This window comes from Aquarana catesbeiana, linkage group LG08 (genome assembly GCF_042186555.1).
Source record: "Aquarana catesbeiana isolate 2022-GZ linkage group LG08, ASM4218655v1, whole genome shotgun sequence".
Lineage (NCBI taxonomy): Eukaryota > Metazoa > Chordata > Amphibia > Anura > Ranidae > Aquarana > Aquarana catesbeiana.
The window spans coordinates 287652927-287672058 of record NC_133331.1 but is presented as its reverse complement, the minus strand read 5'-3'; the positions used below and the strand labels follow the sequence as shown (position 1 = coordinate 287672058).

Here is a 19132-nt window from a genome sequence, read left to right as displayed (position 1 = left end):
TAAAAAAAAATAAAAAATTTGGATCACTTTTATTCCTATTACAAGGAATGTAAACATCCCTTGTAATAGAAAAAAGCATGACAGGTCCTCTTAAATATGAGATCTGGGGTCAAAAAGTCCTCAGATCTCATATTTGGACTTAAATGCAAAGAAAGTAAAAAAAATAAATTGTTGTTTGAAACATTACAAAAAAAAAATGACAAATGGGTAAAGCTGACGTTATGACGTCACTTCTGCCCTCCTATGGTATGGAGACGGGTGAGGGCCATCTTAGCCTCACTTGTCTCCATACTGAGGAAGTGACAGGTCCCGATCACCTCCGCCGCTACCGACGGCTCCGGTAAGCAGCGGAGGGCGCGGGAGGGGGGGTGGCACCTCTTCCGCCGCTGATAACAGTGATCTCATGGCGAATCTGCTGCAGAGACCACCATTATCGTAAACAGAACCGCCGGCCCTAAAGATGGATACCTCGGTTGTGGCAGCAGCTGCTGCCGTTACCGAGATATCCACCTTCAAATAATGATGTATATATACAGTGGCCGGTCGCTAAGTGATTAAAAGTCAGCAGCTACAGTATGTGTAGCTGCTGACTTTTAATTTTGTCGTGGGGGGGCTGGAGCTCCTCTTTAAAGTGGTTGTAAACCGCATACATGAAATATGAACAAAGCATATCCCTCTATAGTGTGTGCTTGTCTCAGTCCAGAGCTTCCGTCTGCTGCCTCGTTCCTCTGCTATCAGCATGAGCCAGTTTCCTGACACCAGGAGAAAAATGGTGACAGAGGAGGGACCTTCAGCAGATTGACAGCCTCAGCTCTGCTCCTGTGAGCGGTGTGAAGGGGGGGTGCATCCCTTTCTCCAATCAGCTCTCTGAGTTCTCCTCACTGAGCTCTGCAGAGTTTAATTTCAGATCTCCACCCCCTTTTTTTTCTGAACTCTCAGGCAAGCTTTATAAATTCAGCACTTTGAACAGATGTAGCGAAGAGAAGACTGCAGATAAACCGGTACAACTTATGTAGGAGGATTGGTTTAATCTCTGTGTTTGACCTAAGGCCAGTCACTTTTTTTTTAATTTTTGGTCTTTACCTTGCCTCTAGAGAACTTTGTATCGTTGTTGGGTAGGTGAAGAAAGAAACCTATGTGCTCAGTGGGGCAATTGGGAGCCATTAGTTCCTATTAGATGAACTATTTTCCTCTAACCATGAGATGTGACCACTTTGGCCCATCATATAGTCTCAGGTACTTCTCAAACAGCTGTGCTACAAGGGGCTTTACTGTGAAGGAAGAACTTGGAACCAAAAAAGGGTGCAACATGTTGGATCGTTTTTCAAAATGGACCCGTCATAGAGAAGTATTGTTTTTCCCCACACAAGTTGAGTATTTTTATACAGATAAAAAATATCAGCACTACATACACACATATACTTAAAGTTACCAACGCTATCATCTTTCATATGCGTTGTTTTGTTTAAATGTGGTCCCTTCTAATGAGGTGCCACCAAGCTCTTCTCCCAGGCTCTGGTCAAGACATGGACCTTCCATCTTGGTGACTTCTCAGGTGTTGGACGAGGCTCTGCTTCTGCGTATAACCTTTCCCACACTCGGTACAGAAAAAGGGTCTCTCTCCCGTATGAAGTCTCAGATGGCGGACAAGCTTGGTTTTTTCAGCAAATCGCCGATCGCACTCCGGGCATGGGTAAGGCTTGTCGCCGGTGTGGATTCTCCGGTGCCGGACGAGATACGACTTGTATGGAAAGCATTTCCCACAGTCCGGGCAGGGGTAGGGCCTCTCCCGCGTGTGAAAGACCTGATGTTGGACAAGCCTGGCCTTGCATGGAAACGTCTTTTCGCACTCGGTGCAAGGGTAGGACTGGTCGTCGGAGCGAGGTCTGGGCTGTTTTTGAAAAAGTTTTCCGCCCTTGGGCCCAGAAGATGGCTTTTCTTCCAGGTGGTCTTTCTCATGAACGGTGAGCATTGACTCGTCCGTGAAGCATTTCCCGCACTCTGAACAGGAGAAAGGCTTCTCGATGGTGTGAAGCCTCCAGTGGCGGAGGAGCTTGGATTTTTGGGCAAAGCACCGATCGCATTCCGGGCACGGGAAAGGCTTCTCGCCCGTGTGGCTTCGCAAGTGGATGACCAGGTCCGTTTTCTGTACGAAGCGTTTCTCGCACTCGGGACAGGGGAAGGGCCTGTCTCCGGAGTGAAGCTTTTGATGGCGTACCAGCCGTGGTTTGTGGGAAAACCGCCGTCCGCACTCGGAGCACTGAAACGGTTTCTCTCCCGTGTGGATCCTCCGATGGACCGTCAGGTCCTTTTTGTCTCTGAAGCTGCGATCGCAGTCCTGACAGGCGAACGGTTTTTCACCCGTGTGAAACCTCTCGTGTCGGGTGAGTTGGGATTTTTGTGAAAAGCTTTGACCGCATTCCGAGCACTGGAAAGGCTTTTCTCCCGTGTGGACCCTCTGGTGCACCAGAAGGTCAGCCTTCTGTATGAAGCTCCTCCCGCACTCTTGGCAGGCGAAGGGCTTTTCGGCTTGGTGCAAAAGCTGATGATGTAGGAGGGTCGATTTGTACAAGAACTGTTTGCCGCACTCCTGGCACTGGAAAGGCTTGTTGGGAGTGTGAAGTTTCTTATGTCTGTTAAGAGCCACTTTGTTCGAGAAGCATTTATGGCATTCGGGGCACTGAAACGTTTTTTCACCCAAGTGGAGTTCCTCGTGGAGAACGCGCTCTGCGTTCTGGGTGAAACAGTTACCGCATTTGGAGCAGGGGAAAACCTGACCCATGCTGTGTAGACGATCATCTGCAGAAGCTTCCTCCTTGGAGGGATCAGTTGATCTACTCTCACAGCAACTTACTGGATGGACATTTGAGTAGAGGAGGCATTCTTCTGGGGCCTCACGTCTGTTGTCCCTATATTCTGTTTTATAATAAAGATCTTCTTCTGAAGTTCTCCTGATGTAGTGTCCATCTGCCAGGGAGTAAAATAAATGTTAAAAATCGTGGAGTGCATTAGCAAAAAAAAAAGTTTTAAGGAAATAAGCAGTGTAGAGTTCAGCTTGTAACCTTCACCATCTGCTGGTTATTACCAGCACTGCAGCTGAGATCTCTGCGGTGCACACCTGTCTTCATTAATGGACAATAAAGTAAGGGGCCTTTCACACGGGTGCTTCAGTGTTATGGATTCTGCTTGTTCAGCGGGGGGATCGCTCTGCTGATCCCCGCTGAGCAGGTGGACGACAGGTTAGTTTCTGCTCACTGTGCAGAGCAGACACGGACACAGTGCCGCTCTCCTCTATGGAGAAATTGAATGGAAAGGACCACCTGTCCGTTTCCATCTGATCCTATCCGATCTGCCAGATGGATGGAAAATAGGACCACCATCCGTCTGGTTTTTGCAGGGCAGGATCGAATCGGATGGCGGATCCGCCACCCCACAGAGGAGACTGGAGGATCCGAGCGGGTCCGCCTGAAAAACTGACAGGCGGACCTGATCGGACAGCCCGTGTGAAAGGACCCTAAGGCAACACCTTCAAGCATGTCTTAGAACAGGGTTTCTCAACTAGGGTTCCTCCAGGGGTTGCTAGGGGTTCTTTGAGCAAAAGGGCAACTTCTGCTTCTCAGGTAAGTTCCCACTGACCACAGGAAAGATGGTCGGCACTCGGGATAAGATCCAAAAATAGTCTTGCTTTATTGCAATAGCATGTACAATAGCTGTAAAACAGACAACGTGTTTCGGCCGTCAGGCCTTAATCATGGCTCGGGTTTTAAGGTCTGATTAAGGCCTGACAGCCTAAACACGTTGGCTGTTTTACAGCTATTGTACATGCTTTTTCAATAAAGGAAGGTTATTTTTGGATGCTATCCCGAGTGCTAGCCATCTTTCCTGTGATCCATGTGGATCCATATAGAGATGTCAGCAGCCTCGAAGTCTGAGCATGGGTGGAGCTGTTACGCATGAAGGTGGAAGCGTCCATACACCTGTTTCCATTTCAAGTTCCCACTGACACCATTGATCTTTGTAGCTATCAGTAAGGGGGTAATTCTTTCCAATGACCACAAGTGTAAGGTGCAATCTTCCCACTGACCGTCACACTAATGCATCCTGAGTTGTAGATACAGTCAGTTTTAGGAGGGGTTCCCTGAGGCCGGAAAGCTATTTCACGGGTTCCTCTGTGTTGAAAAGGTTGAGAAAGGATGCCCTAGATGGGAAGTCTGTATGTTTCTGACTTCTGTCTGGCTGCCCATGCCTTGGATTATCACTCCTTATTGTCTTGACCGATTTTGTACTCAGCTTGTCTGTGCTTACCCTGGTCATAGACCTATTACCTCTGATAGTGTCAGTCATTGCTCCATTTACGTGTCTGGAATCTGGACTCTGCCTGTGCTTGGCCAAGCCATCAGCCAAATAATAGGAGGAGAGCCAGGCACCACTAGCTGCTGGTAGGTTCTGAGGCTTTCCCCCCCACTTCCTCCCAGATATATGGGACGGGAGAATGTTATCTGCATGTTTATTGCTCACCTGTGCTGATTTCTGTTGGGAATTCCTCCTCCTTCACCATCACAGGTGTGATCTCCCCATCTTCTGCTTCCTCTTTCATCTCAACTTTGATATTGATCAGGTTTTCTTCCTGCATGATGGACAGGACATTTCATAACATAACATTCAAAAAGGAGAATCAGATTATAAGATCCAAAAGCCTTCTCTCCAGATCATACAGTGCACTTCACTGGAGACCCTCAGTGCCACCTACCTGTTCATGGTGAGGGATGGTGTGACCTTCCTGTGTGGAATTCCGGGAATACAGAGGATGGGGACATCTCTCTGGTGGGTTCCCATTACTGGATCCATCTGTCGGAAACGCACACACTGACTGAATACATTGTTTCTATGTGTTTATCAGATGATGGGGGATCTAGGTGGATCTTCAGTACTCTTCTCTCATTTACAAGAAATTAAAGTTTCCTCTTACCCGGTGAAGTGACGGGTGGCTCGTTCTCCATCATGGCGTCCGTCTGTTCCTCCAAATTCTTCCATTCCTATGAGCAAAATAGACAGTGACATCCTGACACCTTATAGGAACCTGACACACACAATGATACAGTCACCATCCAGACACATCTCTTGTCTGTTACTGGATAATGTCCCAGAATTCCCGGGAATCACTCACCTCCTCTGTCAGCAGCTTAGTGATTATATTAATAACTTCTAGAATCTTCTTGTTATTCCCAAGTAATATGGATGGAGATGGTGGCTCCATAATGTGGTTCTGGCTCTGTCTCCATCTTCCTGACACACAGGGATGGTTGTTCTGTGACATGTACTCATCAGATGTCTCCCTCACCAGTCTGAAGACCTTTTTTGAATACAGATAAGAGTGATAACATGTGACCTCCCAGAATCCTCCTCACCTCTCCGATCAGGTCTGTGTTTTATTAATAGAGATAAGAGTGATGTCATGTGACTTCCCAGAATCCTCCTCACCTCTCCTGTCAGAAGGTAGATGATCTCCAGAGTAAGGTTTAATATCTTCTCAGTCACGTGCCTCTGATCCTCATCCATCACGAGCACCATGAACACACGGTTCCAAAGGACTCTACAAAGAGAACCATACATACCATACAAGGTGTAAAATGGTCTCAAAGGCATCAACAGAGGAGTCCCTGACTAGGACCAAAGTTTGGAGCCTGAAGATATAAATGCTCGCAGTTTCAAAAGGACAAACTCAACACACAAATACTTCTTGGGCAAAAGACAACTTTTCTAGGTATTTACAGAAACCGATCAACGGACACCATCATGTTAAAACCTATCTCTCTGCTCCTCTGCTCAACCCCATCTCCCTCACTAATTTACTAACTGACCTATCAGTATGGATGTCACACCACTTCCTTAAACTCAATATTTCAAAACTTTCTAAAGCTGAGCTCATAATTTTGCCTTCTCCCGTAATCTCTACATCAATATCAATAGCACAACTATAAGTCCCTCTGTCCCACCCTTTCGAGGGTGCTAGGTATAATCCTGGACTTTAACCTCTTCTGTCCTATTGCAACTCCCTCCTCGTTGGATTACATTATTATTATTATAAAGGATTTATATAGCGCCAACAGTTTACGCAGCGCTTTACAACTTGAGGGTAGACAGTACAAATACAATACACTTTAATACAGTAGGAATCAGTGCGCCCACTACACAGGCTATCCCTTCTTCAGTCTATTATGAATTCAGCTGACAGACTCTTCCGCCTTACAAACCACATAGTGTCTGCCACCCTTCTCTGCCAATCTCTCCATTGGCTTCTGCTCGCACAACTCTTCCTTTAGCTATATCAATAACATTGTCTCAAAATACCTATCAAACTGTCCTCTGCATTCCTCCCTACACCTTCTGCTCTCTAGCTCCCTCATGAACTCCTCCCAAGCTTGCCTCCAGGACTTCTTTAGAGACTCTCTTGTCCTCTGGAGCTCTCTACCCAATCACATTTCTGCCCCAAGCTACATCCCTAAGCTCATCTCAAAACATCACCCAAACTCTCCTATCAAGACATTCTTCTCTCTAGCTCCCTCATTACCTCCTCTGAAGCTCACCTCTAGGACTTGTTCAGAGTCTCTTCATCCTCTGGGATAGTCTAACCCATCCACAACTCTGTCCTGGGCTACATCATCAATCTCACTTCAAAATATGACCCAAACCATCCTCTCTGCTCCTTCCCAAGACCTCCTCCTCTGTAGCTCCCTTATCACCTCCTCTCATACTCATTTCCAGGACTTCTCCAGAGCCTCTCCCATACTCAGGAACTCCTTACCCCAATATGTCTGTTTGCCTTCTACTCTTTCAGCCTTTAGACAATCCCCATAAACTCATCTCTTCAGAAGGACCTATTCCGCCTCCACCCAATATATTGAACTTCTACATCCTCCATCAGCTTATCCCTCAGTCATCCATTCCTCACCGAGAGGACTTGGAACCTTCCCAGGTGATTTAGATTTCCAAATTGCCTACCTACGCATATATGTGGCTGATTTTCAGGAAGCGCTGGGGAATGGCGGTTTATAAATTGTTTTGTCCATCACTTATTGGTTCAGAAATCTACCATGACAGAATCTTCCACCTTACCAACCACTTAGTGTCCACCGTCAATGACATTCTCGACCTTCTCTCTAAACATCACCCAAACTGTACTCTCTACTCCTCTCAAGACTTTCTCCTCTCTAGCTCCCTCATTATCTCCTCTGAAGCTTACCTCCAGGACTTCTCCAGAGCCTCTTTCATCCTCTGGAATTCTCTAACTCATCCACAACTCTGTCCCAAGCTACATCCTCAACCTCACCTCAAAATATGACCCAAACCCTCCCCTCCTTCCCAATACCTCCCCTCCCTAACTCCTTGATCACCTCCTCCCACACTCATTTCCAGGACTTCTCCACAGCCTCTGTCATTCTTTGGAGCGCCCTACTCCAACCTGTCCGTCTGTCTTCCACTCTGTCCACCTTTAGACAATCCCAAAAAGCTCATCTCTTCAGGGGGACCTATCCTGCCTCCACCCTATAAACTGAAATTCTACTTTCTCCATCAGGTCATCCCTCTCCCACCAAGAGGAATTGGAACCTTCCCAAGTGATTTGGATTTCCAAATCGCCTAAATTGGAGCTTTATAAATCGTTCTGCCCTTATTGGGTTAGAAATCTACAATGCATTCTGCTGACAGACTTTACCAACTTACCAGCCACTTAGTGTCTGCCGCACGCTACATCCCCAACCTCACATCAAAATATCACGCAAACTATCCTCTTCACTCCTTCCCAAGACTTCCTCCTCTCCGTCATCACCTCCTCCCATGCTCACCTCCAGGACTTCTCCAGAGCCTCTTCCATCCTTTGGAATTCTGTAACCCATCCACATCTCTACTCTACCCTGGGCTACAACAACCTCACTTCAAAATATCACCCAAACAGTTCTCTCCACTCCTTCCCAAGACTGCCTCCTTTTTTACCTCGTTCATCATCTCCCCCCGTGCTCACCTCCAGGACTTTTCCGGAGCCTCTCTTATCTTCTGGAACACCCTACTCGAATCTGTCTGGCTTTCTTCTACTCTTTTCACCTTTAGACTATCCCCAAAAGCTCTTCTCTTCAGGAGGACCTATCCTGCCTCCACCCAATAAACTGAACTTCTACTTTCTTCATCAGCTCATCCCTCACAGTCATCCATCTCTCACCAAGAGGACTTGGAACCTTCCCAGGCGATTCGGAATTTCCAAAATCGCCTACCTATGCATATATGTGGCCGATTTTCAGGAAGCGCTGGGGCTTGGAGGTTTTTTTAAGTTGTTCTGTCCGTCGCCTGGCGGCCCTCCAGATATTGCGGGACTACAAGTCCCATGAGGCATTGCAACTATAGAAGTTACAAGCATGACTCCCACAGGCATGATGGAACTTGTAGTTCCACAACAGCTGGAGGGCCACCAGTTTGACACCCTCCAAACTTATTGGGTCAGAAAGCGTGAAAACAATCAGACCTGCTTCATCGGTCGAACTGCATATCTGTCCACCTGCCTCTGACAACAAACCCCAGTGGCAAAGGTCAGCTTTTAAAGTTTTATCATAGCAATCATATAAAAGAAGTACATTACCTCTTCCAGGATTGGCAGAACACAAAGCAAGCACATCAGTCCTTTAAATAAAAAGATATCTTTGACTGCATCAGAGGAGGGGACCACTGGAGGTGCAGGGGATTCTGGGAAGGACAGAGCAAGAAGGCAATGTTAGGGAACTCTGGGAGCTGTAGTCCTGCATCCAGGCAAAACAGCATCCTTTGACGACTACTAGTTGGACTACAACAAAATGACTGCCATAGTCGTACAGCCTACTAATAATATGAATACTCTGATAATAATTACGCATATACCGTTCTAAAGTAACACATTTTATGTGAGAATATCTTTAATTTACGTGAAATGTTGTGAGCTACAACAAAATGGCCGCAGCGCTGGGCTACCTCTGCTGTGTGAGGGCTCTATTGCCAAGAGTGGGCAGGTGGTTGCTATTGGGTGGAACGCAAAGCGAGGAAGTAGCGTGCGGAGTCTTCCGGCTAGGTGGAACGCACAACAAGAAAGTAGCGTGCGGAATATTTCAGCCAGGTGGAACGCACAACCAGGAAGTGGTGTGAGGATAAAGGAGACATCGAAGTTCCTGGCACTGCACTTTTTGGAGTGGGAACATATTTACATTTTTTAGGGCATAGCCGAGTTTACTAATGAATTATAATATTGTTATATTTCATTTTCATTAAAAATACTATTACCTAAGAAGACATTACTCTTAAAGGGGAAGCAGACCCAGCTAGACTTTGAATTATTGCAGTGCTTACCTTGAAGTTTTTTTTAGGTCATTGCTGTTCCATATTTCCTTCATTTATATTACATATATGCAATTCTAGAACCGATCTCTAGTGGCCCCCACACCGACAACAAAATAACACTATCGGCTGTGTCCTCTGCAGAGCTTCCGCCTCTGGAGACATCGATCGGCTTCAAAAAGGGTATGCATAGCGATTTCTTCTTTACAGGGATACAATAGGTTAGTGTTAGACCCTGGATGTTTGTAGATGTAGCGATTTTAGTGTTAGGGTGGACTTCCACTTTAATTCTTCTAGCCCACAAGGATGGAAGCCATCTAGGTCAGGTGCTTTATCTATTGTAAATCCCAACTGGGGAAACCGTAAAACCCTGCAGTGGGGACCAAGGCACTGCAGGAGTTAAGTATTTATTAGGTTTAGGGAGAGCTGAGGAGGGTGTAATACTTACCTTGCACACGGCTCGGGCACTAACCTCTGCGTTCCTCCACTCATGGCTGGGGTCCCTTGGCATCATCACTTACAATGCAGGGGTTTGTTATAACCCGTTATTATATGTGGACTTAATTCTTTTAGAACACAAGGATGGAAGCAATCTGGGCCAGGTGCATCATCTATCATACAGCCAAACTCAGGGAAAGAGAAGACATAAAACTTTACAGTGGGGCCCAAGACATTGCAAGGGTTAAATGCTCGCTGGATCTAGGGGAAACTGAGGAGGATGCACTAATTACCTTACACCCCGCTCTGGTGCTAACCGCTGCTCTCCTCTGCTCTGAGTGGTTGGTGGTATCATCATTTACAAAGCAGGGCAAATAACCCTTCATTATATGGGTACTTGACTTAATTCTTCTAGTACACAAGGATGGAAACAAATAACCCTTCATTATATGTGGACCTAATTCTTGTAACACACAAGGATAGAAGCAAATAACCCTTCATTATATATGGACTTAATTCTTCTAGTACACAAGGATGGAAGCAAATCATCCTTCATTATATGTGGACTTAATTCTTGTAGCATACATGGATGGCAGCAAATAACCCTTCATTATATGTAGACTTAATTCTTCCAGCACACAAGGATGGAAGCAAATAACCCTTCATTGTATGTGGACGTAATTCTTGTAGCACACATGGATGGAAGCAAATAACCCTTCATTACATGTGGACCTAATTCTTGTAGCATACAAGGATGGCAGCAAGTAACCCTTCATTATATGTAGACTTAATTCTTCCAGCACACAAGGATGGAAGCAAATAACCCTTCATTATATGTGGACTTAATTCTTGTAGCACACATGGATGGAAGCAAATAACCCTTCATTACATGTGGACCTAATTCTTGTAGCATACAAGGATGGCAGCAAATAACCCTTCATTATATGTAGACTTAATTCTTCCAGCACACAAGGATGGAAGCAAATAACCCTTCATTATATGTGGACGTAATTCTTGTAGCACACATGGATGGAAGCAAATAACCCTTCATTACATGTGGACCTAATTCTTGTAGCATACAAGGATGGAAGCAAATAACCCTTCATTATATGTGGACTTAATTCTTCTAGGACACAAGGATGGAAGCAAATAATCCTTCATTATATGTGGACTTAATTCTTGTAGCACACATGGATGGAACCTTCATTACATGTTGACTTAATTCTTCTAGTACACAAGGTTGAAGCAAATAACCCTTCATTACATGTGGACCTAATTCTTGTAGCACACAAGGATGGAAACAAATAACCCTTCATTATATGTGGACTATATTCTTCTAGCACACACGGATGGAAGCAAATAACCCTTCATTGTAAGTGGAGGAGGTAGGCGTGTGACCGCAGCCAGGAGCACCTTAGAGAAGAAGCTTCATGGGAGCAGTTGTATGGATAGAGGGAGCCTGTAGGAGCTCGGACTACGGTAGGTATTATCTCTTCTCCCTGTATCCCGAGATTTAATGAGCATTTAACTCTTGCGGTGTGTGTGTTTAGGGGGACAGAACATAAATAAAGTCTTCCTGCATAACATTTTTTTTTATTAAATAAGAATGAATACATTAATTGTATGTTTTTAATTAAATACTCAGATGTGTCATATACAGCATTATTGATGTAACTACCCAGCGGAACAACGTTCTCACAAATAGGACACCTAAAATGTGATTTTTCTTCATCTTCTTAGGGATCAACAGTCTCTTTATATGTCTACTGTGATGAATTTGGTTATTCTTTGACTTTAGCTAGTGATATGGGATTTGGTTCATCGGCCGTGTAAGTCTCTCACTTGATGAGCGAGGTCTCTAATAAGTGGGCTTTCTGGTGTATATGGAGGTGGGTGCTGCGGGAAAAGCATTTCCCACATTCGGAACAAGAAAAGGGTCGTTCTCCGGTGTGGGTCCTCTGGTGGCTGATCAGCACCGACTTCTGGTTGAAGGATCTCCCACACTGTGAACAGGAAAAAGGCTTCTCTCCAGAATGGATTCTCTGGTGAACGGTGAGGTGCGTGCTGCGGGCAAAGCTCTTCCCGCACTCGCAGCACATGTAGGGCTTCTCCCCAGAATGAGTCCGCCGGTGTTTGCCCAGGGAAGTCTTCTGGGCGAAGCATTTCCCGCATTCGGAACAAAGGAACGGTTTCTCTCCCGTGTGAATGCGCTGGTGCTTGACGAGCAGCGAATTCTGGTTGAAGCACTTCCCGCATTCCGGGCAAGAGAAAGGCTTCTCGCCCGTGTGAATGCGCTGGTGCCGGACGAAGGGAGACTTGCTGGTGAAATACTTGCTGCAGATGGGACAGGAATAAGGCTTCTCCCCCGTGTGGGACCTCTGATGGATGACGAGGAGCGACTTCTGCCCAAAACCCTTCCCGCAGTCCTGGCACACAAAGGGCTTTTCTCCTGTGTGCGTACGGTGGTGTAGAATGAGGTTGGTACTGCTGGTAAAGCTCTTCCCGCAAGTATAGCAGCTGTACGGCTTCTCCCCCGAGTGAGTCCTCACGTGTTTGATGAGCGACGACTGCTGGGCAAAACATTTGTCACAGTCCCCGCACGAGTACGGTTTCTCCCCTGTGTGAACGCGCTGGTGCGTTATCAGAAGTGACTTCAGAGGGAAGGACTTCTTGCACTCGGGGCACGTGAAGGGCTTGGGCCTGGTGTGGATACGCTGATGTTTCACCAGCTGTGCTTTTTTGGCGAAACACTTCCCACACTCCAAACAGATCAGAGAGTGAGGCCCTTTGTACACCAGCTGGTGTTTGAGGAGGTCGGAGCTACTGCCGAAGCTTTTCTTGCACCCGTCACAGTTGAAGGTCTTTGTTTCCTGGGCTGAGGAGGAATTTTTAGCTCCTTCCCATACACTACCTTCTTCAGCATCAGCTGACCAAGTCACTGTTTGTATATTGAGTTGTAAAGGATTCCCCTCATCTTCCGTCAACGATTCCTTTTTAATACAGATAGATAAATAGTTTGTCTCATGACCATCCTCACTAGACTCATCCTTAATATGACCAAACAACTTAGGGCCCTCAGCCTCTGGGACCTTAACATCGCCAGGCAAGTAACTACCCGACAGGTCCTCTTCAGAGTCGGACTCCCTCTTGATTTTGACCATTGTGTAGTCTAGTTCTTCATTGAGGTCCCCATCTAAGGGGTTGTCTTCCTGCTTAACATCACTGGATGATTGCTGTTTCTGCTTGCCTTTGTCCACATCTGTTGGAAATAAATATATAAGGGTTAGAATCACACTATAGCCACTTGCCGAACACAATACGTATATACAGTATCACACAAAAATGAGTACACCCCTCACATTCTTGTAAATATTTTCTTCTATCTTTTCATGTGACAACACTGAAGAAATGACACTTTGCTACAATGTAAAGTAGTGAGTGTACAGCTTGTATAACAGTGTAAATACGCTGCCCCCTCAAAATAACCCAACACACAGCCATTAATGTCTAAACCGCTGGCAACAAAAGTGAGTACACCCCTAAGTGAAAATGTCCAAATTGGGCCCAAAGTGTCAATATTTTGTGTGACCACCATTAATTTCCGCACTTCCTTAACCCTCCTGGGCATGGACTTCACCAGAGCTTCACAGGTTGCCACTGGAGTTCTTTTCCACTCCTCCATGATGACATCACGGAGCTGGTGGATGTTAGAGACCTTGCGCTCCTCCACCTTCCATTTGAGGATGCCCCACAGATGCTTAATAGGGTTTAGGTCTGGAGACATGCTTGGCCAGTCCATCACCTTTACCCTCAGCTTCTTTAGCAAGGCAGTGGTTGTCTTGTCGTGTTTGGGGTCGTTATCATGTTGGAATACTGCCCTGCAGCCCAGTCTCCAAAGGGAGGGGATCATGCTCTGCTTCAGTATGTCACAGTACATGTTGGCATTCATGGTTCCCTCAATGAACTGTAGCTCCCCAGTGCCGGCAGCACTCATGCAGCCCCAGAGAATGACACTCCCACCACCATGCTTGACTGTAGGCAAGACACACTTGTCTTTGTACTCCTCACCTGGTTGCCGCCACACACGCTTGTCACCATCTCAACCAAATACGTTTATCTTGGTCTCATCAGACCACAGGACATGGATCCAGTAATCCACGTCCTTAGTCTGCTTGTCTTCAGCAAACAGTTTGCGGGCTTTCTTGTGCATCATCTTTAGAAGAGGCTTCCTTCTGGGACGACAGCCATGCAGACCAATTTGATGCAGTGTGCGGTGTATGGTCTGAGCACTGACAGGCTGACCCCCCACCCCTTCAACCTCTGCAGCAATGCTGGCAGCACTCATACGTCTATTTTCCAAAGACAACCTCTGGATATGACACTGATCACGTGCACTCAACCTCTTTGGTCGACCATGGCGAGGCCTGTTCTGATTGGAACCTGTCCTGTTAAACCGCTGTATGGTCTTGGCCACCGTGCTGCAGCTCAGTTTCAGGGTCTTGGCAATCTTCTTATAGCCTAGACCCTCTTTATGTAGAGCAACAATTCTTTTTTTCAGATCCTCAGAGAGTTCTTTTCCATGAGGTGTCATGTTGAACTTCCAGTGACCAGTATGAGAGAGTGAGAGCGATAATACCAAATTTATCACACCTGCTCCCCATTCACACCTGAGACCTTGTAACACTAACGAGTCACATGACACCAGGGAGGGAAAATGGCTAATTGGGCACAATTTGGACATTTTCACTTAGGGGTGTACTCACTTTTGTTGCCAGTGGTTTAGACATTAATGGCTGCGTGTTGAGTTATTTTGAGGGGACAGCAAATTTACACTGTTATACAAGCTGTACACTCACTACTTTACATTGTAGCAAAGTGTCATTTCTTCAGTGTTGTCACATGAAAAGATAGAATAAAATATTTACAAAAATGTGAGGGGTGTACTCACTTTTGTGAGATACTGTATATATATATGCTGCGGTTTGCAAGTGGTTTTCGACTGAAGCGATCGGCCATTACCCCGGTATTTTTTTTTTTTCAGCCAGAGATTGTCTTTCTCATGAAATTGGTCCAAGTGGCTAATTAGCCGCTGGATCACTTTCAGAAGCAGCGACCGTACCCCCCTTCCCTCCCACCCCTGCCACTTGTTCTTACCAGCAAGTCCGGGAAACAATCTGATGGTTCGCGTGGCTGCCCATAGAGGTGAACAGAGACCAGATAGTCTCTGATTACCTCTCTGATCTTGGAGTACCAGTGCAACGTCATGATGTCACTTCCGGTCTAAACTATTTTTTTTTTTGATCTTTTGCTTTTAAAGGTAGAGGAGAGATTTGGGGTCTTATTGACCCCAGATCTCTCCATAAAGAGGACCTGTCATCCCTCAGTTCTATTACAAGGGATGTTTACATTCCTTGTAATAGGAATAAAAGTGATTAAAAAAGAAAAAAAAAAGGAGTGTAAAAAAAAAAAAATAAATAAAAATAAAAATTAAAGTGGCAGTTTAAAAAAAATAAAATAAAATTAAAGGGACTGCGTAGAAAAAAAAAAATAAATAAATAAAAGGGACAGTGTAAAAAATAAAATTAAATTAAATTAAAGGGACAGTGTAAAAAAAAAAAAAAAAAAAGAAAGGGACAGTATAAAAAATAATAATAATAATTAAAGGAACAGTGTAATTTTTTTTTTTAAAAGTGCCCCCATCCCTACATGAATGCATACATAAGTAATATGTAAATAATGTTTGCACCGCACATGTGCGGTATTGCCACAAACGTTAGAGCAAAAGCGATAATTCTAGCGCTAGACCTCCTCTGTAACTCAGTGTAAACAGGTAACCTGTAAATATTTTTGAAACGTCGTTTATGGAGATTTAAGTATTGTAGTTTGTCACCATTCCACGAGCGTGCGCAAAGCGTGACATGTTAGGTATCTATTTACTCGGAGTGACATCATCTTTTATATGTTACCAAAAATACAGATTTTTACTTAGATAGTGGAAAAAAGACAAAAGTCCATCCAGTTCAACCAAAAAAAACAAACAACAAAAAGTGCCAGAAAAGGCCTGGTCTTCATGTGGATAGTTAAATGAGGAAAAATTAAGAAGAGAAAAAAAAAAGGTATCTTGGTTGGCCGCACATCTGGAATTACCTTTATTGTAGAATTTTCAGTAAAGCAACATCACCACAAAAAGAGTAGGGAAGAACAGCATGCAACCACTAACGCGTTTCACCCCTATTCAAAGCTGTCCCAGTTATGAATAGATGTGAAACGCGTTAGCTGCTGAATGCTATTCTCCCCTTCTCTATTTGCGGTGATGTCATTTTATACTGAAGAATCTACAATAAAGGTGATTTCAAATGGGCGGCCGACCCGAATTTAGTTTTTTTCTCTTGCGAAAAGAATGCATGTGAGCTGGGCCAGCACCTACTAGTGTGTTAGCAGTGGTGGATCAGTAGACCAACCTGGAGCAGTGCTTGTTTTCTTTGTTAAAAATTAAAGAGGCTCTGTCATGTTCCCCATCCAGTGACATTGACTGGCTGCTGGGTACAAGCACTGCATCATGGGAAGAGGCCACATGGTCCTCCATTGCTGGAAGCAACTGGTATTTTTGTGACAGCTGTGACAGTGGAAGAAGTGGTGGGGCAGCACTGCAAAGTATAAGTGGGTCGGGGATTGGGCTTGAATGGGTAAAGTAACAGTCCATTTAAAGTGGAACTGAATTCAAAAAGTAAAGATCCGCTACACTATATTGTCAAAAGTATTGGGACGCCTGCCTTTACACGCACATGAGCTTTAATGGCATCCCAGTCTTAGTCCGTAGGGTTCAATATTGAGTTGGCCCACCCTTTGCAGCTATAACAGCTTCAACTCTTCTGGGAAGGCCGTCCACAAGGTTTAGGAGTATGTTTAGGAAGGTGTTCTATCGGGTTGAGGTCAGTACTCTGTGCAGGCCAGTCAAGTTCCTCCACCCCAAACTCGCTCAACCATGTCTTTATGGACCTTGCTTTGAGCACTGGTCCAAATCATTTGGTGGAGGTAGGATTATGGTGGGGGGTTGTTTTTCAGGGGTTGGCCCCTTAGTTCCAGTGAAGGGAACTCCTAAGACTTCAGCATAACAAGACATTTTGGACAATTTCATGCTCCCAACTTTGTGGGAACAGTTTGGGGAAGTCCCCTTCCTGTTCCAACGTGACTGCGCACCAGTGTACAAAGCGAGGTCCATAAAGACATGATGAGCGAGTTTGGGGTGGAGGAACTTGACTGGCCTGACCTCAACCCGATAGAACACCTTTGGGATGAATTCAAACGGAGACTGCGAGCCAGGCCTTCTTGTCCAACATCAGTGCCTGACCTCACAAATGCGCTTCTGGAAGAATGGTCAAACATTCCCATAGACACACTCCTAAACCTTGTGGACGGCCTTCCCAGAAGAGTTGAAGTTGTTATAGCTGCTCTCAATATTGAACCCTACGGACTAAGACTGGGATGACATTAAAGTTCACGTGCGTGTAAAGGCAGGCGTCCCAATACTTTTGACAATATAGTGTATGTTACTGTATAGGGAAAATTTAGAATCATTAATGCCTAAGCGGTGCCCTTCCTTAGATGTGAGGGTGCCTGCCTCAAAGCTGTACATCTCTACCAAGATGGTGGCCTCCATACGTAGGCACATTGCAGAATAAGGCTTGGTAATTGGGGGCAGATAAGCTGGTCAAAGGCAATACTGGGGACTAGTTCTTTGTTCTCTACTTGCCTATTTTAAGCACAGTCTTCAGTTTCTTTTTTTTTTCTTTTAAGTCCTAATTTGCATACAGAGGGATTAGTTTACTTGCCTAGAGGTTTTTGATCCAGGCCCACCCTGCAGGTGATCCGGTCCAAGCCATTTCCTAATTCAACACAACTATATTTCCGATCCTTCCCACTTAGTGTGCTATGGAGGTCCACCAAGCCTCAGATGATGTTATGGTCTGCACTCCAGTTGGCTTAAATATTCACTTTATTTACAGCTCCTGTCCCCCAGCTAAGGTCCTCCCTACCCTTCCCAGCCCTGCACTGATCGAGGCTCCCAGGCCCCAAAAGGAGGTGTAGCCTAAGTTGCAAAATACAACCTTAGAGATTCTAGGTGAAGACCACACACCAGACATCTCCAAGTGCTTGAGAGATAGAAACCAGCCTCAGTCCCAGCTCCTCCCAATAGGCTATGCCCCCCTCGATGCATTTCGGCCCACCCACTGGGCTTAGTCATATAGGACTAAGCCCCAGAGGCGGGGGCCACGCCAACTGACGCATTTTGCCTGCCCCCTACCTGGTATATGCTTAGTGAAGCACTGCTCCAAGAAGTGCTGATGGCGTGGCTCCATAAATCCCACAAAAAATATGTGGAGGCATGTATGCTAATGGAATGCAGTATGAAAGATTCTAGGTGAACACCGCACACCAGACAGCTCCAAGTGCTTGAAAGATAGAAAGTGGCCTTAGCCCAGACTCCTCCCAATAGGCCACACTCGCTGATGCGTTTTGCCCTGCCCTCGGGGCTTACTCATAAAGGTCTATGACTAAGCCCCAGGAGCGGGGGGCCACGCCCTCTGACGTGTTTTGCCCTGCCCCCTAACTGGTATATGCTCAGAACGTCGCTCCAAGAAGCGCAGATGGTGCTTCCACATCAAATATAGGGCAGCCATGTATGCTAATTCACTGCAGTATCACAGATTCTAAGTGAACACCGCACACCAGACAGTTCCAAGTGCTTGAGAGATAGAAAGCGACCTCGGCCCATCTCCTCTCTGCAGGCCATGCCACTGACACGTTTTGCCTTGCCCTCGGGGCTTAGTCATAGAGGTCCACGACTAAGCCCTAGGGGCCGGGGGCCATGCCCCCTGATGCATTTTACTCTGTCTTCAGGGCTTAGTCATAGAAGGCCCAAGGGTGGGGCGAAACGCATTGGGGGAGTGGCTCATTTGGAGAAGTCAGGGTTGAGGTCGCTTTCTATCACTCAAGCACTTGGAGCTGTCTGGTGTGCAGTGTTCACCTAGAATCTGCCATACTGCATTGGATTAGCATACACGCCTGCACCCTATTTTAATGTGGGATTATCAGAGTCACACCATCGGCCCTCCACTAAGCATATACCAGGTTGCAAAATACAATCTGTTGACTTGTCTGCGAAGGTTCTCATTTATCCAGGTCATGATATATCTAGTAGTAGTTGGTCACATTCAGCTGGACTCGTTCTGTAATGTAGGAGATGTTTTGTAGCCTCTCCAGTCCTCAGAGCTGAAGAAGTGGTTTCGAGAAGCTTCAAAAGGTCTTCAATATTACGGAACAAGTCCAGTTGAATGTG

At 45.7% G+C, this 19132-nt stretch overlaps 2 protein-coding genes across 2 annotated transcripts in view; both read right to left on the bottom strand.

The window, feature by feature from the left end:
• Positions 1–5: 5 nt before the first annotated feature.
• On the bottom strand, positions 6–8757 carry LOC141106586 (uncharacterized). Its single transcript, XM_073597480.1, has 7 exons — positions 8630–8757; positions 5482–5593; positions 5168–5353; positions 4970–5036; positions 4751–4848; positions 4519–4627; positions 6–2967 (listed from the first exon to the last, which is right to left on the bottom strand). The coding sequence occupies exons 2-7, from the start codon at positions 5569–5571 to the stop codon at positions 1520–1522; spliced, it is 1998 nt and encodes a 665-aa protein (XP_073453581.1). The 5' UTR covers positions 5572–5593; positions 8630–8757; the 3' UTR covers positions 6–1519.
• A 2650-nt stretch (positions 8758–11407) lies between these two features.
• Positions 11408–19132, bottom strand: part of LOC141106628 (uncharacterized) — an 85762-nt gene continuing 78037 nt past the window's right edge. The window contains exon 6 of the mRNA XM_073597560.1: positions 11408–12422. Within this exon, the coding sequence (XP_073453661.1) occupies positions 11631–12422 (792 nt within the window). The 3' untranslated portion in view covers positions 11408–11630. The remainder of the gene's footprint in view (positions 12423–19132) is intronic.

Bases quoted from the DNA above. Each gene is read 5' to 3' on its own strand.
- LOC141106586 (XM_073597480.1), bottom strand. From the start codon at position 5,571: ATGGTGCTCGTGATGGATGAGGATCAGAGGCACGTGACTGAGAAGATA. The intron at 5,037-5,167 runs GTGAGTGATTCC...TTTTGCTCATAG, and splicing joins CTAAGCTGCTGACAGAGGAG to GAATGGAAGAATTTGGAGGA. The intron at 4,628-4,750 runs GTAGGTGGCACT...TCCATCATGCAG, and splicing joins CCATCCCTCACCATGAACAG to GAAGAAAACCTGATCAATAT.